The sequence below is a fragment of the Anastrepha obliqua genome, chromosome 2 (genome assembly GCF_027943255.1).
Source record: "Anastrepha obliqua isolate idAnaObli1 chromosome 2, idAnaObli1_1.0, whole genome shotgun sequence".
NCBI classification, from domain to species: Eukaryota; Metazoa; Arthropoda; class Insecta; order Diptera; family Tephritidae; genus Anastrepha; species Anastrepha obliqua.
The window spans coordinates 104662718-104685606 of NC_072893.1; the positions used below are offsets into that span (position 1 = coordinate 104662718).

The 22889-nt window shown below is 36.3% G+C and overlaps 1 protein-coding gene across 2 annotated transcripts; it reads right to left on the bottom strand.

Moving 5' to 3' along the window:
* Positions 1–1796: 1796 nt before the first annotated feature.
* LOC129238975 (uncharacterized) lies at positions 1797–22889 on the bottom strand. 2 transcript variants are annotated; one of them, XM_054874227.1, is made up of 3 exons: positions 22355–22889; positions 2401–3033; positions 1797–2330 (listed from the first exon to the last, which is right to left on the bottom strand). In XM_054874227.1, exons 1-3 carry the CDS (start codon positions 22506–22508, stop codon positions 2314–2316), a joined length of 804 nt encoding a protein of 267 aa, XP_054730202.1. In that variant the 5' UTR covers positions 22509–22889; the 3' UTR covers positions 1797–2313. The 2 variants fall into 2 exon arrangements, with proteins under 2 accessions (XP_054730202.1, XP_054730201.1); XM_054874226.1 differs by having other exon boundaries at positions 1797–3033; positions 22355–22888.

Below are 22889 nucleotides of genomic sequence, written 5' to 3' on the forward strand. Positions count from 1 at the left end.
CAAGGTATTGTATTCGACTAGTTTCGGGGCACTTGTTTTTGGATCTTTGTGGACTTCTTTAAGGACACTACTGACATCGCGTCTTGAAAGCTTCTTCGGCCTTCCAGATCTTGGCTTGTTTTCGGTACTGTTGGGTTTTTTATAGTTTTTGACAATAGTTTGCACTGTAGAGCGACTTAATTTTACTATTTCAGCAATTTCCCCGTAAGATTTGGTTTCTTTTCGAAGATTAACCACCAAATTTCGAACTGATTGCTGATTTCTTTTCTATTTGCCATTTTTAAAGTTAAAACGTGTTTTACAAATCGCTTTCTGAATTTAAATAATTGTTATGTTTGACAGATAAAGCAAATCAAGAAAACTAATGGGTTTTTCCCTTCATTTTCCTATGTATTTTAAGATTTGCCAAAGCTGTATGTAGACTTTTTTCCACACTCGAGCTTGACTTGTTTGCAGTAGCACAGAAAACAAACTATGTGACATATCACGCTGAAATTTGCCATGTAAGCTTATAACAATCCTACCAAAAAATAAAAAAAATTATTTTTGCCATATGTCATCCGCCGACCGTTTTATTGATACCGTCTCCTTCATATTTGAGTAGAAGTTAGTAGGCTGTATGTAGAGTTTTTCCTTAACTGTAATTTCCAAAATTTCTACGAGGAGGTTGGAGTGTTATATTTGAGTCCCATTTTTATTTTATTTTTTTTTTTGCAATTTTTGAAAAGCTTTTTTTTAATTTTATTTTTTGTTAAATTTATTTTAATGTTTTTTTTAATCATATTAATTTTTTTTTTTTACGTTTTGAATATTTTTTTTTTATTTTAAGTTTTATAAATTCGTTTAATTTTTTTTTAATTCCTGTAAAGCATTTTTTTTAATTAAACTTTTGTTAAATTTATTTTAATTTGTTTTGAATTTATATTTATTTTTTTATTATGTTTTGAATAATTTTTATTTTATTTTAATTTTTATAAATTCATTTAGTAGTTTTTTGAATTTCTTTAAATTCTTTGTAACCAGAGAGTGCATTATTTTTTAAGTCGAGCTTTGGAGTATTATTTTTAGGCCCCATTTTTATTTTAATGTTTTTTTTTTAATTTTCGTTAAGATTTTTTTAAATATTAGTTTTTGTTAAATTTATTTTAATTTTTTCTTTAATTTTTTTTTAATTGAGTTGTTGTTAAATTTATTTTAATTTTCTTGAATTTGATTTGATTATCCTGCCGCTACCAGTTCTAACTAGTGGGAATACCCACCTGCCGTTGCTTAGGAGAGTTTAAATTCTTTTAGTCTAATTTTTTTAGTTTCTTTTAATTATTTTCGACCAGAGAGTGCCGGTGCATTATTTTTTATGTCGAGCCCTTCTTTATTTACATATATGAGTAATAATTTGAAATAAAGCAACCCAACCGCGTTGAACTGTAGATGCTGCTTCCAGGAGCGGCACTAAGACCGCCATAAGCTATAGGCACTCACTCGCGCTATGTGAAGTTTCATTAAAAACGGATGATTATTTTTAAAAGTTCGTGATATATTGGATCCGACATTTTGAATTTTAAAAAACTAACTGTAATCCTTCGATGCGAGGTTTCATTAAAATCGAATGATTTTTAAAAGTTCTCGACATCCAGCTCCCATACATGCGATGTTTATTAAAATCTACCTTTTCGCCACTTTTGAGCGGCTTCTGACCCACAGTGAAGGACTGCACTACTTAACATAAATACTATTGATTACTGTATATTCTCGTTAGTATAGTCGCCTAGTGAGCAAAGGATATAAAACACGAAAAATACAAAAAATAAAGCCTTTATTTCAATTCCACTGGAAACAAAAAATATTTTTCTCTAATAAAAACAACAGGTTTTCACAGTATACATGCGTGATGTGCCTGCGGATATATAATGTATGTATTAGTGTCTAACCGTATGTTTGTATGTATGTATGTATGTATGTATGTATGTATGTAAGTGTGTGTGTATGTGTGCGTTCAAGCGCTAGAGTGTTCATGTGCGTAAGGTTTTTATTATTTCTTTTGTTGTAGTCGTCGAATGAGTATAAAGCGATCACATCTCACTTTTACATCGGGCTACCCTGTTATTCACCACTGCTACATTCACGTCCATTTTCTCTTGGTTCTTGGTCCAGCACTTCCAGCACTACCACGATCAACATCGCCATCACCATCGCCGCCTTTGCTAAACGTTACGCATCACATGTGTACGCCTCAGTCGGCATTATCCAGAATGGCATCAATTAGCGCCACCACCTTCTGCCGGAAGCGGCGATTCTGTTTCCCGGACATTTCCTTCAGAAATGGATGCAAGCTGTTGAGAAATGATTGATCAGCATCAGGTGAGGAGGGCATTAAACATTGGCGATGATGTTCATTTTTACTTTTGATCCACTCGGCAAACTCCGTCAGATCGACGGCAGATGCACTACGCGGCGTTGGTTGTGTATCCACTGCTGCAGCAAAAGCGCTACTATTTACCACATTACCGCTACCACTGTTAGCACCACCGGCGATGGCACAAGCATTCATACTGGAAACGGCTGTCGCTGTACATCGTCCATGTTCTGGCGTTGTGGCACCTTGTTCCGTTTTGATGGCTGTCGGAGCCGGCATAACGACTGGTACTGGTATGGCGCACGGGGCCGTCATTGGCGGCTGTACTACTATGCGATGTTGCTGCGTTGTTGCTCCCTCATGTAGCGAAACCACAACGTCCTCCTCGGCTATGCCCACTTCCGTGGCATTGGAATCTTTGGTGTCATCACTGCTGACTATGGGTAATGGTATGTGATTGATGCGCGTCATCGGCGGTTGTGGTGTCGTTTTGCGTTGCGCAATTATGCTTGATGCGGTGCTGCCGTTCTTAAGACGCGTCTTTGTGTAGGGAATCAAGAATTGAAGATATTTAGAGAGGTAATATTTGCGTTTGCCTCGACCAGTACTAGTGCGTGACAACTTCAACGATCGAAGGAAACTACTCCTAATGGTACGCCATCGCTCACGACAGTTTCGCACTGCAAATAAAAAAGTTAAAATTAAATATAAATTATATCAAATATCAAAATTCTACCACTACTTTATAAGCTGCATATATCACTACTACATAGGCGCAGAACGCAAATTGGGGTGGAAGCTTAACGAATATGTGCCATAATCGCATCGCAGAAACATTCCTCTTTTATAAAATACTAGCTTAAACCCGCGGCCCCGCTCGCGTAGGAGTAGTTTTGAGGGATTTAGGATATGCACATAAAAGAATTGCAAACAATAATTTCATAGAAAATAATTATTTATTAAAAACCATAATATTACAATAGCCGGCATCGGTTGCTAGCCTCGTTGAATAAAATCAAAACAACCAATCAGAAAAATATCAAGCAAAATTATTTTTATTAATTTTCTATCTCAAACCGTTTTTGAACTTTGCATTTGGGTCATAGTTGAACAGCTTATGAGGATTATGAAGTCTAGAATGTCCTATAAATAGTGGGGAATAGGAAAAACTAAGATTGTTTAGATTAAATTTAAGCAAATATTCGATAATCAGTGACGAATGAGAGTGGTGGCGCGGATTGGGGGCTGTGGGAAGGGAGTTCTATCATAAAAACATGCCTATAACCTTCATTGGGTGAAAATATGAATGCATAAAAATTTGTACGTCATTGGGTGTTGTCGTTTAGTAGTGATGCGCGCAGTGTTGCCAACGCCAATAAATCTGAGTCGCTAGGGCCAATATCAAAAGTCGCTAGAAAGTCGCTAACTCCCTCAGGGGCGGATCCTAAATTTCATTCTGAGAGGTGCACAAGAGGCCAGCTGCGGACTCAAAATTTTCAGATGAATAATAATACCAACTCTACTGAAATTTGAGATCAACGGAAGTTAGTTTCAATCTCCTGAAATACTGTTTTTTTTTTTCAGAGGTAAATTCATTATTTAAGCAACCTCGAGATAGATTTAAATATTTTATATTTACTTAAAATGAATTAAAAAGTAAGTAAGCTAGAGGAATATTATTAGAAGGCCATTACGCACTGCGACCAGAGCTGATCTATTGTGAAAGGAATATTTTTGGAACCCTAGAGTTTTAGGCTTTTTGAAAATTTTAGTACAATTTTGGGTTTGTTATTCCAAAGATTGCATGGAGATACTACGATACCACCAAGGTGATGAAGTCTCTGTCTGCCCAACGCAGGACATTCACAAAGCACATGTTCTGAGCTTTCTATGTCCATCTCGCAAAAGCGGCAGACATTGGTCTCAGATAGACCAATATTATTTAGATGATACCTCAGGCTGCAGTGACCTGTAAGATATCCTGTTAAAAGACGCAGATCTACTCTGCTTAGTGAGTGAAGCTTGTCAGATATTCCTTTGTTGGGACTTAGGAATAGTTTGGCTTGACGCTGACCGGCACAGTTTAGCCAATGTGCGGCAAATTTTCTTTCTTCCCATTTCCTAAGGAATTCATTAATGTGACCTTTTGTGAGTCCACAGAAGGGCTCAGGACCAATTAGTGGCACATTTGCTCCTTGTTTTGCAAGGTCATCAGCCATTTCATTTCCCTCATGTCCTTCATGTCCCGGAATCCAGCCTAGTGTTACTATGTTGAGGTTCCCTAACGTGTTGAGAAGGTTTAGGCAATCCCTTACCAATTTAGAGGTGATAGTTGTTGATAGAAGGGCTTTTAGAGCCGCTTGGCTATCTGAAAGTATGTAGATGTGAGTACCTCTCATTTTCCTGCTAAGGCATTCTCTCACACATATTTCAATGGCATGTATTTTTGCCTGGAATATTGTTGGGTAGACTCCCATCGGAATTGATTTTTTGAATTTAGGCCCATTGATTCCTGCCCCTGTTCTACCATTTTCCAATTTGGACCCATCAGTAAACCATAGCTGGGAGCCAGGTTTGAAAGTGATAGAGTTAGTTCTCCGGTCTGTTCGTTCATTAATTATAACTTGGAAGTTCCTGAAGAGTATTGGTTTGGGTGATAGTATATCATCCCTATGAAGAGTGGGACTATGTAGGAAGTCTTCAAAGATCTTTAAATGTCCTTTCATATCCCCACTTTTAAGTTCAGATATACCTTTTAATCTTAAGGCGATCGAGCGAGCTTCCCTTTCAGAGGATAGAAAACAATCAACAGAGCCGATATCAATTCAATTGTTTCACGTACAGAACATAATAAAATCCGGGGACTCCCCGACCGCATTGCTCTTATGTGATCAGTGGTAAAAATAATTTGGTTACTCATTACAATTGTGTGACACAAGGTGTAATTGAATTGGAATATATTTTATTATTTCTTAATGGGTACAACGTATGATTTTTGTTAATTTCATAAAAAATTTTAAGGTACAAATAAATTTAGAATTTCAATTATAGATCGATAATTTATCGACGATAACACACCAATAGGTAATGCTTTGTTTTATCTATAGTCAGTAAATTGTTACTCTAGAGTATGGAAGGTAAATGGCATTCACGGGTAATCAAGTTGACAGAAAAGTACGAGTATCTATTGCCTAAAACGGTTTTGATTTGCTCTCCAAAAGTCACTAAATCATTTCTGTCGTCAAAACTTTTTTTTCCCGCCAAGACTCAAGCAAAAGTCGTCAATTCTAGCGACAAAGTCGCTAAATTGGCAACACTGGATGCGCGGACAACGTACAGACATTCATCTTTATAGTATAGATGCACTTAAGAAATATTTTTCGCTTATAGAAAACTAATATTTTCAATTGAATCTGTTTTTTACAATGCCTATAAAAATTATTATATTAAATGAAATACTAAATACTAAATATTTTCCATTGCCGGTAAATAATATTCTCCAGTGTGGAGCCGTCTTTGAAGTTTTTTGGTTTTGAGTAATGACTTTTGAATTAAGTAAATAAATGCCAAGGCACATTTAACAGGCGCGCACACCACACCAAGAATAGTGTCTTTGTTTTTTGCTTTTGTTTTTATACTGTCAAAATCTATAAATTATCTATAAATTTGATATTTTAGAGACCAAATGAATAGCAACAAAAATTAAAGCAGCTGCTATACTGCTGTTACATTTTCCATAGATAAATGCCAAATTTTATTTATTTACATATCGTCATATGAATTCAAAAAAGCCCTAAGTTACACAAAATTCAAAATCGACTTTTTAGTTGATTATCATGTACCGTATCATAATACATGTTCCTTTAAAGTTTTATAATCCAACAACCAATAATAACGTTGCTATAAACGAAATTCGAAAAGCCCTAAGTGCAAGCGTAACAAATTTGCCAACCAAAACTGTAACTTATAGTCCAGTCAAAAGAGCATTTAACTTCATAATTTTAGGAGGATGCGAGTTTATGGTTTTATTATGTAAAGCCCATCACTGTGAACTTAAATTTGAGTTTTCGGGGTCGGGGGTTGTGTCCCGCGGCCGCCATCTTGGAAATAAGGGTGCAACTAGTTTTTGCGATTATCTCGTGAATTTCGAAAGTTACGAAAATTTTGTAAAATACTTTTTTGTAGATAATAATATTATCTACAACTTTCATTCAAAACTTTTTTTTGTATATTAAAATTAATAATAAAAAAGTTATAAACAAAATTACGCGAAAAATTAAGGGATCAATTGTTTTAAAGCGTAATAACTTCTTTTTTATAGATTTTATTGAAAATATACTTTAGAGCTTTTTTATAGAGCATTCTTTTGTGAACATTTTTGTCCATAAGTTTTTTCCGCTATCTTTATTTAGTCGTATGATTTTGAGCTGCTAAGCGGAGCAACCAACACATTAGCGAAGCGCGTACATGATTACACAGGCCGACAAAATTTAACCAACATTCAGACCCAGAAACCAGACTATATATTTCCGAAGGTTTATGATGCGCTGAATCCAAATCTGGCCTCAGAATTGCTCTATCTGCTCTGGTTTTCGAGATATCCTAACCTAAAAGTGCAAAAAACTCCATTTTTTTTTTTTTTTTTTTACCAAAATTAAAGGATGGCATCTTTAAATACAAGCCTTCTTTTTTCAAATGGCGTTTTGTTTGCTCAAATATCATTTTTTTTCGCAGAGATATCGCATTTTGAAATTTTCATGTTTCGAAATTTTCCTACACCTGAAAATCGATTGAGATAACATAGACATGATATAGTCGATTACTAATTTTCTTGGGCTTGAGGGCCTGATATATATGGATTAATAGTATGTAAATTTGGAGTTTGTGGGTAAGCCTGCTTGCGGTTAAGTGGGTTAGCCTGCTCGCGGTATGATAGGGGTGGTTTCTAGGGGTTAGGGCTGTGTGTGACACACTTATGGTGTGAGACAAAATTTTAAGAAAAATAAGACTCAATTCAATAATCGGTCGGCGACGTTTAGCCGCTCGCCTCGAAGAGACTGGCACAACACGAGATGCTGCCAGGCGTGGCAGACCCCGAAGTAGCCGTTCTGCAGAGAATATTGCTGCTGTAGCCGAGGATGTCATGGAAGCGCCGTCGACATCGACCAGACGACGTGCCACGCAAATGGGTATCAGTCGACGGTCTTTACAGCGAATTTTGGTACAAGATTTGAAGATGTTTCCGTACAAAGTCCAGACGGTGCATCAGCTGTTAGCTGCTGACCGCCAATCGTGTCTAACATACGCTCAAGCCATCCTTAATCACCACCAAGAGGAAGATGATTTTTCATCAGAAATAATCATTAGTGGTGAGGCCCATTTCTATCTTAGCGGGTACGTAAATAAGCAAAATTTACGCTTCTGGGGCAGTGAAAATCCGCGTGTAACCCACGAAGAGCCATTACACCCGCTCAAAGTCACTGTTTTCGCTGGAGGAGTCATCGGACCTTTTTTCTTCGAAGACGTCGCGGGCCAAACGGTTACTGTGAATGGTGAGCGCTACAGAGCAATGATCAACGAGCTCTTTTTGCCGCAACTTGATGAATTGGGATTGGAAAACATGTGGTTCCAACAGGACGGTGCAACGGCACACACTGCACGTGCCACAACCTATATGCTGAAGGATGCATTTCCCGGGCGCCTAATCTCCCGTTTTGGCGATTTTCACTGGCCCGCAAGATCGCCTGATTCGACCGCTCCAGACTTCTTTTTGTGGGGCTTTTTGAAGTCGCGGGTTTATGTCAACAAGCCTCAGACTCTTGCAGCTCTTAAAGACAATATCCGTCAAGAATGTGAGGACCTATCGCCGGAATGTTTGGCCAAAGTGATGGAAAATGCCATAAAAAGGGCTCAAATGGCAATCAACTGTGGCGGCGGCCATTTACATGACATCATATTCTCGACTTGATGTCAAAAAAATTAAAATACCAAATAAAAAAAATCCACATGAAAAATCGAAGTTTTGCATTTTTTGTTTTAAATTACAGCCAAAACACATCGCAAGGTTACTTTTGCGCCACCTTGTATTTGTGTTGCTATACTTTTTTTGAAGTATCCGCAAATACCTACATAATTATCAGTGGGATACAATAAAAACAATAGTTACAAAAATCGGGGAGCATAAAATTTGCATTATTAATTTGCCCTCTTATTCCCGGTTATCCCGTTTACGTATGTATGTCGTCCGAATGGATACGAACGCTCCGGCTCTGAAAGTATTCAATGCGACACGAGCTGGTGGTAGCAGAGAAAGAGGAATACCTCTGATTAATGCAGACTGGTAGTAAATATTTCACAGCTTTATAGCAAAAAAAAACAGTACTCTCGTCAATTTGTGTCGGGAAGAAGAATATTTCAGAAGAGATTGGCTTCAAAATACAGAAAACCCTGTGCAAATCGGAGTATCCTGTGCACAGTTATTAGCGTACTTGTGCGCATATTTTATGGCTATATTTTTTAAGAATAGACATAGGCTCAGAGGCTTATCTCGTAATGTTGCAAATACCAATATTGAAGATTTAAAGTGTGTACTACTTAAAGTTACGACGTTCAGCTATACATTTTATTTTCCATTATTTTTCAGAGTTCATAAACTCTATTTATTTCACGTGAACATTTAACAGTGCAGAAAGTGTGGCATTGTTGATTGAGGCGATGAAAACTACCTTCTTTTTTTTATTAACATAGACAAATTTGCTAAGCTGGAGTAAAGACTCATTTTTGTTAATATCCTTTCAAGACTGCCATCTGTTCTTTAATAACATCACTTCACTTCTTCACTTTAAACTTAAATAGAAATTTTAAAATGCATACCAACTTAACTTTCTCGAGAGTTTAACAAACTTTTGTGATAAAAAAAACAATACGTTTCTCGGCTTGATGAAGGGAGCAGTAATATCAGATGCTTACTGAAAATGACCGTTATAATTATTTATAACAAAAGACTTCAAAACAATTTAATTCAATTACAGAGCAAGAAAAGTCTTGCAATCAGTCAAAATTTGTACAAAAAGTATAATAAAGGGTTTTTCAATAAGGGCGGGTAGATGTTGAAATGGAATAAAATGGCGTTTGCTGTGTGGCACGTAGCGCCGTCCTGCTGGAACCACATGTCGTCTAGGTCCATATGGTTTAATATGGGCCATAAGAAATTGGAAGGGCCACCACGTCTACCGAAAAACAGGCGCAATGCGCGCAACGTTTGCGTTAATGAACACTCATTTTGATAATAAAGTTTTATCATTTGAACGTGCTGTTCAATCGTGTAACTTGCCATGATGATTTGGCATAAACAACTGAATAATAAACAAAAGATTTGACAGATGTCACCAAAACAAAATGGCTGCCACAGGGCGCCAAAATCGACCCGCGCCAATTGAAAAACCCTATAGATAATATTCAAGGATCAAGTGCTAAGGATTAAAAAAGTTATTTGGAGGATTGGTTTGAGAAAAGGTGTAAAATATTCAATATGTGAGGGCAAAGTCGTAAGAATTTTCGAACTAAAGGAATTCCCAAAAAGTTTAAGAGTGAAATCGGCTGTTAAAAACTGTTAAATTACGACTTCGTTCGTACCACAGAAACACTGGTAGAGCACAAACGGAATTATAATATTTCATCATTAAGGCCAGTACGCAGATCTCAATAAGCTCGTAAATTCCATAAAAAAATACAAAACAACAAACAAAAAACGCTTAAGAAATGTTTAAGAATTTTTTTTGCATAATATTGTTTTACAGCGTGTATTTAATAATTTTTCTACACTTGTTCGATTTTTTTCAAAAGTTTTTTTAAGGAAAGTGCACACGGCAAATCCGGTTTTGAACAAAAATATGTGTACGTATAAGTGTGTGTGCATGTGTGCTTTATTATGATCAACATTTCTTCAGCACTACAATTCTCACACAAATAATAATAGCAACATGTCTTTAATGCGATGGACCTAAATTTCGGACAATTAGAATACTTTATATACGAGAACCTCACTATACGGCCATTGTATAAACAGCATTTGGTTTTAACGGCTTCTGTTTTTTTTTAATTATTTTTCAATTTCAATTTATTTGATTTGTTTTGTACATATATTAGTAAAACAGAGTCTTGTGGTAGTACATCATCTTATAATTCTAGAATACGAGGATGGTATACATAGAAATGCTACTTAGATTTAAAACTATTTTAACTAATAAACTTATAGACTAAAACTTAGAGTAGTAAGTGAGAAGAAGAGAAGGATGGTGGGAATGGGAGAAGGAAAGGGGGATTTAAGGTTAGAAGTAGTTAGAAACTGCAGTTTTAAAACACCTTGCTTGTTTTATAAGTTTTATTGTAGTTGGTATAGAATTCCATAGTTTTATGGCACTAACAAAGAACATGCGTTCTGATTCCAAGTAAGTGTAAGTCGGAACAATTAGATTCAATGTTCGGGTGCACTGGCATTGTTTAATGTTTTTATACAGGTACAATGGTTTTTGTGTGCATAATAATTTATGCAGGAAGAAAATAGAGCGTATTTTGAGATACGAGTCGAGGTTATGATCGAGAATCTGTTTTGAGTAGATAGATATATGGTCATATTTCCTTTTTTCAAACACGAAACGCGCTGCATTATTTAAGGGGGTGGTAGGGTTTAGCGCTAACAAAAAAAACACTTTTTTTTTGAATTTTTTACAGAAATATGGCTTAAGATACTTTAATAAAATCAGTTGCATGTTATTGTACATCTTTTCAATAAGTTTTTAAAAAATATTAATAATAAAATATTGACAAATAATGACAGAGTTTTTTTGGAGATATGTTTTTCGAGAGGTGCTCTGCGGTGCCAATCGGCATTCGTCGTAGAACCATCTGCAACCAAAAAAGTCGAATTTTTCAGTTAAAGTATGACGTAATGCTCCCCTCCACATGAATACAATTTTTTTTTTTCATTTTTATAGTTTTGGTGGCAAAAAAACGTAAAACGAGCATTTTTGGCGAAAAATTTCGCCATATTTGTAAGTGAAAAACAACCTTAAAAAAAAATAAAAAAAAACAGTGTGGGGGGGAGGTATTTTTGATTTAGAAAACGTGTGCCAAATTTGAAAAGAATCGGTTGAATAGTTTCGGAGTTGTGATTGGCACCGACTTTTAAGAAGTCGTTCCGGGAAAAACGCGTTTGAAAAAATGACTCTGAAAAATTATCTATGCTCCGCATTCGAGGTAGAGTGCCTACAAAGGCTATAACTTTGAGAGTTCTGCTCCGATCCACTTAAAATTTTGACACAACATTCTTGAAATGATTTACTATAAGATGAGTGAAGAAAAAAAATTTCGATTTTGTGACCCTACCCCTCCCTTAAAGGGATTTGCAATTTTTGTTTCGAATTATTATCAAGCCTGCAATATACTAATTCAGCGTATGATACATGAGGAACAATGAGTGATCTAACAAGTTTTAATTTAGTTTGCCGTGGCAGTAAGTAGGCAGTACAATATAGCTTTCTAAGAATATTATATACCTTGTTTACAACAAAGTTTACATGGTCAACGCATGATAATCTTGAATTTATTCTGAAACCCAGGTTAGTTACTATGTCATCAAAGTTAATATTTACTTCATTAAGTAATATTGGCGGCAAAGAGTTAAGGTCATACTTTGAATGAGAAATAGCAATCGCCTTCGTCTTTGACTCATTTAATTTCAAGTTGTTAGATTTTGACCATTTAGAAATACGAGTGAGGTCTTCATTAAGGGGTTAGGTGGGTTTCAAAATTTCAAAACATCGATTAATTTTTTTTTGTCTTATTAAATAGTATAATATGTTTAAAATATTCTCCTAAAATTTCAAATTGATCCGAGTAAAATTCTACGAGATAGACCCTTCAAAAGTTCCGCCCATCAGGCCATGTCAGTGCAGCGTTTCGTTTTTAAACGCGTTTATCTCAAAACTCGATTTTTTAAGTCGGTGGACACGATTTCTCGAAAAGTTATGAAGCGACTTTGTTCAAATTTTGCACACATCTTTGAAATAACATTATCTCGTGCTTGAACGAAGGGATTTTTTTTTTTGTATTCCAAGTAATTTTTCAAGGGCATGAAGGGTGCAAATTCTACTCAAAATAAGGGTTTTTTGTTTTCAACGCCGCTAAAAATGTAATTTTTGTTTTTTTTTTTTTTTTCTTTCGTCCAAGCACGAGTTTGAAACATCTACTAACAGAAAATTTTTTGTTTTTGAATTTCAGATGAATCTGTCATGAGTTATCCTGACTACGCCGAGAAAACTTTTTTTTGAGGGGTCATAGGAGACGACGTGTCCACGCCTTAATTTTCAAAATTTTTCAATGAAAATTTCACAAACTACTTATAAAATATGTATCTTTTATGTGTTAAATTGATGGAATGAAATATTCTGTTGATTAAATAAAAAAAAATCATAAAAATGTACCTATTTTGAGCTTTTGAAACCCACCTAACCCCTTAAGCCTTGCTATTAAATCTTCAATAAGACCTATTGGCCTTGACAGGTAGATCTGGGTGTCATCAGCATAGAGATGAATCGACGAATTTTGGCAACACTCAACAATATCATAAATTAAAATGCAAAATAAAATTGGACCTAAAATAGAGCCCAGCGGCATACCTGACGTAATTGGTTTTAGACTTGAGTAGTTATCACCACACTTCACTTGTTGTAGCCGATTCGAAAGGTAACTTTTTATTAGTTGCAGAGAAAATGCTCCAAACTTATAGTGATCGCACAATTTTTGCAATAAAACGTTGTGATCAATAGTATCAAATGCTTTTGAAAAATCGAGTAATACTAGCACTGTTAGGTAGTTTTTATCATAAGCAGAGCGAACATCTTCAAAAATTTTAAGCATAGCTGTGGAGCAACTATGCAGACTTCTGAAACCCGACTGGAAATTACTCAGCAGATTGTTCTTGTCCAAGTAGCAGGTAATTTGTCGCGCCAAAAATTTTTCAAATACTTTCGATAGGGCAGGTAAAATGCTTATTGGTCTGAAGTGCTGAGGAGCGGTAGAGCATTTTATTTTAGGCACAGGTATTATATTTGCTATCTTCCAAAGATATGGAAATGTATATTAGATGAAGTGATTGAAAAGTTAATTAAATATGTGCGTAAGTGATGGTATTACAAATGGTAGAATAATTTTAAGAAATTTAAGACAAATGCCATCGGTCCCTATGGCATTAGATTTGATAGTATGTACACATTGTATCAAATCCATCTCAGGTGCAGACACAAATTCAAACTCACCGTCATCAACATGCTCTCGTAGAGGAACTTCTACAGGTATGTCGAGTGGAGCCCTGTTAGATGCTAGAAAGTGAGTATTTAAGATTTCTGGGTCCAAACGGCACACGGACTTATTCTCTCCTGAGACACCTAAGGTTTTAAGGTTTTTCCATAGAACTTTCGGAGGTAAACTATCGTTGAGCTTCCATTGTAGATATGCCCTTTTGGCATCTCTAGTGATTGCAGTTACTTTATTTCTTGCTACACGATATTTTTGCCATGAGTGAGTGTTTCTATCATTTTTCCATTTCTTATATGCTTTACTACGCTCTCTAATTAAAGACAATATCTCACGCGTAAACCATGGTTTCCTATTTCCGTGGACTTTAACTTTACGCAACGGAACAAACCTATCAAATAGATGGCTGACTAAAGCATTGAAATGTTGCAGTTTTTCATCCACTGTTGTGAATAACCGACACATATTCCAATTAAGCTCGGCAGCCTCCTTATTTAAGAGATCATGCTGAATAAGCTTAAAGTCTCTAAAAAATATCTCCTTTACTTGATTGTGTCTGTTGAACTGGATGTTGTAAGATAAGAATATCAACTCGTGGTCGGCAACTCCAGCCATAGGAAGTTGATCAATATGACTGACGTAATCTCTGTCACTGACGTAAAATACATCCAAAAGACTTGGTTTGCAGTGGGGTGCAAAGCGAGTAGCATATTCATTAATTAAGGAAATTCCTAATGATTGGAAACTATCTATCAAACTCCTGGAGGAAAAATTATCACAAAGAAGGTCTACATTTAAATCACCACACACAATAATATGTTCATAGGAGATGTGGAATTCCGCTAATTTATCAAATATCACTGAGAGGTCATTTCTATTGCTAGGGTTGTAAATGCATGCAACAAGACGATTAGAAATGAGTTTAAGCAATCCTCTTGCATGTTCTTTGTCTACTTGTTTTGCTATTTCATTACGCATTGACAGTTTATGGTTGGGAGGATACGCAAGGTTCCTCCACCTTTAAATAAAGCAAGGAGATAATGAGATAGATAGGAATGAGATCAAAATAAAAAAGATTATATTGTAAAGCCAAGAATATGAAAAGTACAAATGAGATGAACGAAATAGAAATGATACTAAAATAAAAATGATTACAATGCAAAGCAAAGAGTTTGGAAAACATAAATGATAAATAAGAGAATAAACTTAACGCAGACATAACATTAATAATATAATGCATAAATGTTTTTGTTTTTACATATTAGCAGTTGCAATGCTCTCTATACTCGTTTTTTCAGTTATAAGTACAGCATCAGTTTAGATTTACGGCTTTGGTACATATTGGGTTGGGGGGAAAAGAAATGTCGAATTTGTGATCGAAATTTGACGCTTTATTTAACGTACTTAGAATTATTCGATTCAAGTCAAATATACCCCGTTTTGTTCGCAAACTTGTTGCCATTTAGAAGGCAACTTCATTATCCCCCCTTTATAAAACCCCCCTTCCTTATTTGCAAAAAACTCGGACAACCAGTTTTCGCAAGCCTCTTTTGAGGCGAACTTGGTATCACCAAGGGCGTTTTTCATGGACCGGAAGAGATGATAGTCACTTGGTGCCAGGTCCGGTGCGATTGGACATCCCATCTAAGCTCCCGTAGCTTCTGGCGGGTCATCAAAGATGTGTTAGGACGTGCGTTGTCCTAGTGGAACACAACACCATTCCTATTGACCGATTCTGGCCGCTTCTGGTCAATCGCCTGCTTCAAACGGTCAAGTTGCTCACAGTAGAGGACCGAATTAAGGGACTGGCCATAGTTGAGCAGCTCATAGTGGATAATTCCCTTCCAATCCCACCAAACACACAGCAAAACCTTCCTAGCCGTCAATCCGGGCTTGGCGATGGTTTGGGCCGGCTCGCCGCTTCTCGACCACGATCTTTTTCGCTTGGCGTTGTCGTACGTGATCCACTTTTCATCGCCAGTCACCAGCCGCTTCAAAAATGGGTCAAGTTCGTTCCGTTTTAGCAGAGAATCACAAGCGTTGATTCGGTCCAAGAGATTTTTCTGCGTCGACACGTGTGGCACCCAAACTGTGCTGTGCTGTGCGAATCGTTACAGTATCAGGCCTATAAACTTCATAAATTTTTGCCGCCGCCTTCGTTGCATTTTTACCTCTAAGGTAGTTAAAACGTAAAATATGACGAATTTCTTGCTTGCTGGACTCCATCTTTGACGCGCTATAACTGAATTAGGACTGAAACATACGATCACAACACTGTCAAAGATACACTTGTAGTACAGATTGTCGTCTTCAAATCGGCGTTTAGTGTGACCCAATGCAATAAGTACAACGCAAGATATGTTTAAACGTCGCGCTCAATTGACAAAATACGACATTACTTTTTCCCCAACCCAATATTTCATTATACGGCCCATAGCCGAGCTGTATGAAATAAGCTGTGATTAGCCACTCAGAGCGTCTTTCTTTTAAGGAAATATAATCTCAAAAAATATACGCCAACTAATTCATCTTTTCAATTTGACATTTTAGCATAGTTCTATTGACAGCACTGCCAAATTCGACCACACTTTGCCAAATAATATATATTTTATATTTTTTTATGCTTTGTTACTGAGCAAAACGTCACGCTCACGACAAAGGAGAGTAAATTTCCATACACGTGCATAATGCGGTGAACCGCAAAATCACGTTTGCATTAAAAATATTGAGGAGCCAGAGCTTTCGATATCCAGGCAGCTAACAGCAAAAGCCTTAACGAATGGGCGTTTGATTTCAAAATGACACCGACGACATTAGTTGTTACCGATCATTACACACGCGAAAGGCAAGGAGAGCCAAGCAGACATACAGCCATGGACAGAGAAATAGCACACAAGACTAAGTTCACTTCTAACTTCATTATAAAACATATAAATAACATTTTATTATTTGCAAAAACAATCAATTTATTTATAATATAAAATTTAATTTCAAAAAACAAATGTTTGTCCGTCCGCTTATTCCGTTCTAATCATTATTGTTGCAATGCCACTATATCAGCTGGACACCGCAATAGCACACGCTGTAATTATATTGAAATTTTAATTTAAAAATTTATAGAATCGCATTAGATTCACAAGTTACCTCAATATTTAGTTGGTTGGTCACAACTTTTTATAGTTGCATCACAACTTCGGGACATACCGAGCCATAACCGCCGAAAAAATGTATCCCACAAACTCGAAATTTTACAGGGGAAGGTTTTTTTTAAATTAAATCAGTTTGAATAAAGCCTTTATTTTAAAATTTATAATGTAAATATTTTTTTGTGTAATACATTTAATTTTAATAATTTTAAATAGATATTAGTATCATAAGGGTTGTTTTTTTGCTTTCCTTCTGGCAACCTATTATTAAAAAAGTGTGTGGGTTACACAAAAATTTATTTTAAGGAAGTAACTTCCCGTTTTTTTATTAAATTTTTTTACTTAGTCGTTAAAATTAAATTACATTTGATTTAAAAAAAAATGTATACATTTCTTAGTATATTCAATAAAACAAAAATAAAGTAATGTAATTCATATTAAAATCTTGTAAACTTGAATAACGATAGATAAAAATATATAAAGAACGCTCAATACTGTCTTCCTGGTCGGTTTCAGGTAGCAAATCTTTAACACATCCATCCCATTTTAAATTTAAATACTCGTGTTGGAATTTTACGGGTAAAGTTTTTCTATCGCAAATCGTTTTCAAATCCTTATATTTAGCAGAAGAAATGTTTAATATATCATCATATAATTGAGAAGGTCCCTCACAAAATATTTCGGAGTTTCGTCTGGATCGTGGAATTGAGTCTAGATCATAATTTATGGTTTCAGATTCATCAAAGTAGCCATATTTAAGAGTAATATTTGGAATATTTTTTTCCAATGTAACAGAGCGTAATTTTGAAAATTGAATTTTCACTGAATTTGGAAGTAACGCCTGTGAAAATGTCTTCCAGTCTTTAAAATCACTGTTAGTTAATTCAATACAATTATATTTTGTTGGGTTAGTTCTTGGATTTGATATTATGGGGTACCACTCATTTGGATATTAAAATCGTTTGTGAAATTTTCAACGTTTTCAATAAAAATTGTTGACAAACTTTAAAACTGCTATTATTGATATTGATAAAATAATTCAAGCTGCACTTTTTTCTGTCACTGTCTCCATATCGCCTTTTAATATCGACTTGTTTAACACAAGAAGACAGCCAATCTTTCTGTCTAATTTTGTTGCCGATTCCCCAAAAATGTTCATTTATTCTTACTCTTTCATCTTTAGAAATTTTATCATGACACGAATTTGGACATTTTTTCTTTAAGCACGGGTTGGGCAAAACACTCGTATTGTTTTTGCTTTCTGTAGCCCCTTTTCCCAACACACGTTTCCTCCTCGACTTCTTTTAAACTTTCCAAACTATTTAAATCAACGAATGATTCATCTGAATCGCTATACGGTACCAGGGAGAGCTGTAAAAATATCCAATAATTGAAAACAAAAACATATTTTGCAAAAAAAAACAAATTCATACCTTCGACATATTTTTCTAAAGCTTTATCTTTAATTAAAGTCTCAAAAAATTGTGTTTTTTTTATTTTTTCCCTTGTGTTTCATTTAGCTTAAAAGAGATTTTAATTGTATCCCACACAAGCGTTCAAAGAAATGTAAACATTTACATTAAACTTGTTTTTGTTATAAAATCATAACGGTTTAATCTACAGCCATGAAATTTTGACAGATGATGCAATTGATGTTGAACTATCGATTTCGATAACAAAACAAAAATCGATTATGGTGTGAGATACATCATTTTGGCGGTAATGGCTCGATACTCTCTACTAATGTCCTGCATCTGCTCACCGGTATCGAATTCCACTCTTTTTTGATTCCTTCCCATAATTCATCGGCATTTTTGAAAATTTTTCCCCCGATCTTAACCTTTACATCATTCCAAATGTTTTCTATAGGATTAAGATTGGGGATTTGAGCCGGCCAACTCAAAACTTCTACACGTTGTTTATTGAACCACACTTTCACCACCTTTGATGAATGTTTAGGATCATTATCCAGCATGAATATCCAATTCACAGGCATATTTTCAAAAGCAAATGGCTCCATTGTACTTTTAAGTATATCTAAATAAATATGTTTGTCCATTTTGCCATTAATTCGCACCAATGGACCAACGCCATACCACGAAAACGCACCCCAAGCCATAACACTTCCTCCACCATGCTTAACTGTTTTCTTAGTGTACATACATTGAGTTGTACGCTTGGTTTTTTGGGCGATGAACGAATGATTTTCCATCAGGTGCGATCCTACTAAGGTTAGTTTCATCGCTCCATAGTATTCTTTTCCAAATATTTACATCCTTACTTCTTTGTTGCAGATTTGCAAATGTCAACCGCTCTTTGATATTTTTTTTGTAAGAAGTGGTTTCTTCCTACTAATCCTTCCATACAAATTGCCTTCCATCCAGTCTACTGGATACATCAAGGTTGTGCTCTTCATTAATTTTCGTCATTATGGCATTTGAGGACTTAAAAGGATCGGCCTTACATTTCCGTACAATAATTTTATCTAATCTTGGCGTGGTTTTACGTGGCGGAGGTTTTCGTATTTTTTTGTTTTGCAAAAAACTTTTGTCTGCTTGGATCAATTTAATAGCACTATGCACCATTTTTCTAGAACAATCTAGTAATTCGGCAATTTTCGATTTGTTGGTGCATTTTTCAAAAAAGATTCCAAATAAGTTTTCCTTTTTCAAGAGTACAATGTACTCCTCGACCCATATTTAAAAAAATTGTTTTATTTAAAAAAAAAAAGAATAAATAAATAAATAATTGGCGCGTACACTTCTGTTAGGTGTTTGGCCGAGTTCCTCCTCCTATTTGTGGTGTGCGTCTTGATGTTGTTCCACAAATGGAGGGACCTACAGTTTCAAGCCGACTCCGAACGGCAGATAGTTTTTATGAGGAGCTTTTTCATGGCAGAAATACACTCGGAGGTTTGCCATTGCCTGCCGAGGGGCGACCGCTATTAGAAAAATGTTTTTATTAATTTTGCTTTCACCGAGATTCGAACCAACGACCTCTCTGTGAATTCCGAATGGTAATCACGCACCAACCCATTCGGCCACTTGCACAAAATACACAAAATACTTCAACAACTGACTGACTGGTTAATATTTGATTTAAGAATGGATGCAGAAACAAAACTGAAAATGTGCTATTTCTTTGTCCAAGTTGAATGTGCAATATACCAACAAAAACGTGATTAAAAAAAAAGACGAATCGATAACGGTAAATTTCGAACGGGATCAAGAGAGTATTGATATGACTAAAAACACATGACCAAATAATTGATCAGGCGTAGATATAAAAACATTACAGTAATAAACATTTTAAAATTAGAAGTGTACTATTTCTCTGTCCATGGCTGTAGCTGGACAAATACTTGAAGTTGAGTCAAACAGCAACAACGGAAATTGACGACGACAGCATTTTGATAGATTAAAACAACTTTTAAAAAGTTTTATAATTTATGTGTTCACTTTTTTAAGCACTTTTGCAGCAAGAATAAAATGTCTAATGAAAAAACCTTTTTAATACTAGGCCGGGTCGATTTGTGGGGAGGCAAAAAAATCGCCCATTGCTCTATGAAAATCATATTCTAGGGATCAAAATAAGAAACTTTGCCGAAGGAACCATACCTCTAAAACGAATTCTGATGTCCCCCAATTTGGGTCGAACTTTTTAGTTTCTTTTCTCATGTAAAGGCCAAAAATGGTGATATTTTGAAATGATTGTATGGGGAACCCCCCAGGGGAGTTCCAGGGGGTGTGCCACCGGCATGGATGAATCGGGCGTCCAAAGTTAGTGGGGGTCGGTCATACATTAGGACTCTATTGAAGCACTCTAAATGGGTCAAAGTGGGATTTTTCGTTCGACCCCAATTGGGGGACATCAAAATTCGTTTGAGGTATGGTTCCTTCGGCAAAGTTTCTTATTTTGATCTCTAGAATACGATTTTCACAGAGCAATGAGCGATTTTTAAATCGACCCGCCCTATAATACATAAATTTTTTAATTGCAATCGATCTGATTGAATTTGTATAAAAATATCTTATTCTTTAAGCGGATTTTCGCTCTACGGACATTTTTGTAAACGTTTGTTTAAAGAAGAAATAATAGGAATTAAAATAATGTTATACTATTTTTTGTACTATTTGAGAATTTAAAAAGCAACATATTTTTCAAACATACCTTTATTTTTAAGTAAATGTTTTCACAAACATACATATCAATGGATGTGTGCATATTTGAATACCTAAATGCATGCATGAACTTGTCTATATGTATACGAGTATAGTACTTCTAATTTCACGCTTACTCTGCACTTAACATGAACGAAAGAAGTCACTTAGAACTTTTTTCTTGCTCAAAATAGTAACTCAGTAATCTTCTCTTCTTCGATAAGTAAAAGTTTGCGTTATTAGTGGCGAATGCTTTTAGTGCCATCAAATATCGGAAAACGCATTTTGTAAAGCAAATAAAGTCATAGCAGCGACTGCAACCGCAACCAAATAAAATGAAATTAAATAAAACAAATTAATACAAAAAAAAAAAAACATTATGCACAAACACTGTAGTCGTAAACAACGCAATACGAGCCTAAAATGTACGAAAACAGCAGAGAATTGCATCAACAGCAAATAGAGCGAGAGGCAGAGAGAGAGATTGTGGAAAATCACACAACACAATTGAAGTCTATACACATGAGTGCGGTTGAATGTTTGTTATGGCAAAAGCTCCGAGCACAGAGAATGCAAGCAAAGCTTCTGCAGCAATTGCAGCTGCCGTGCTACCATTGTGGCGCTGATGTATTAATGTACTGCCTTGCGTCGCGTTTCGTCTCATCGTTACGCGTCATGTCGCACATGCAAATGCAGCAAAACACGGCAACAAGTAAACAAACCGATTGACTACTAGTTGGCGAAGCGACGTGGTGCGACGCCCCAGTCGAAGGCACCTACACAATTACACGCTTGCGAAAAACGACATTGTAAGAAGTTGTTGAGAGGGATAGGGGGTAGCAGCCGTGGGTATCGTAACTGAGCGTATTGAGGGCGCTGCTAGTGCCAACTGACCAACATATTGTACAAGCAGGCGACAATCGTAGAGCTGCGCGTACAGCGTACGGCGAGCAATGCTGCTATGGTGCGGTGTGATGGGGTGGTGTGGGCTGAGAGCGAATGACGAGCGTTGAAGTGCAGTGTAGTGCATGCATCGCGAATGCGAATGCGAAAACTTTGAAGAACGAACGGCACGCAATTCTACGCTGCGCTCTATTGTGAGCTGGTAACTCACAGTAGCTAGAAAATGCGAAAGCTCGACCACATGAACATACAAAAGAAGAAAAAATAAATAAAAAAAACTACAGCAATAACAAAAAGAAAAATGCATTGACAACAATAGCAACAAAATGCAAACGCAAATTATTATAATAGCAATAGTGCATACAATTGCAACAAAAACAACCTTGCCAGCACTAACAATTATGGTTATTAGCAATAAAGACGAAATGGGAGCAGCTGCGACGGCGCCAGCCAACAGGCAAACAATGCTTACATACCAGTATCTTTCGTCTCATTGGCGACCTCCTGCCAGGCCTTCTGGGTTTCGTCCTTCTTGCTGTAAGCTGGCAGCGTCGAGTTCCAAAGGCACGGATGGTTTTCGACCATTTGCACAAAGCGCACATTCAAGACGGGATCATCCTTGCGCGCCATGCTGACAGCGAACGACGCAATAGTTGCGCGTCGCTGGCGAACAGACTGACGACGAGAGTGTTGACAACGTTCGATGATGATGACACCGTCCGCCAAATGTACGGTGGCCGCTAGCTGTCGTATTGCTGCTAAGTCTGTCGCACCTGTTATCGTATTACCACCGCACTATATAGTACACACAAATTAAAGCCACAAGCCACTCAGACGGCTGCCCTCGTTCGCGGTTTGTGCGCAGAGTATGGTACGGCGTGGCGTAGATTTTGAGTGAGTAAATGTGTGCGTGTGTTTGTATTTGTATGCGACGCGATTTAAATAGTGAACGACGGTGCAGCAAAATCAACTTGACTGAACGAGCGTTAAGCGAAAACTGAAAAAGCTGCA

What these genes read in the sequence shown, in the direction of transcription:
- LOC129238975 (XM_054874226.1), bottom strand. Translation starts at nt 22,508, where the DNA reads ATGGCGCGCAAGGATGATCCCGTCTTGAATGTGCGCTTTGTGCAAATG. An exon ending in CAATGAGACGAAAGATACTG is followed by an intron (nt 3,034 to 22,354) that starts GTATGTAAGCAT and finishes TTTTATTTGCAG; the next exon opens with TGCGAAACTGTCGTGAGCGA.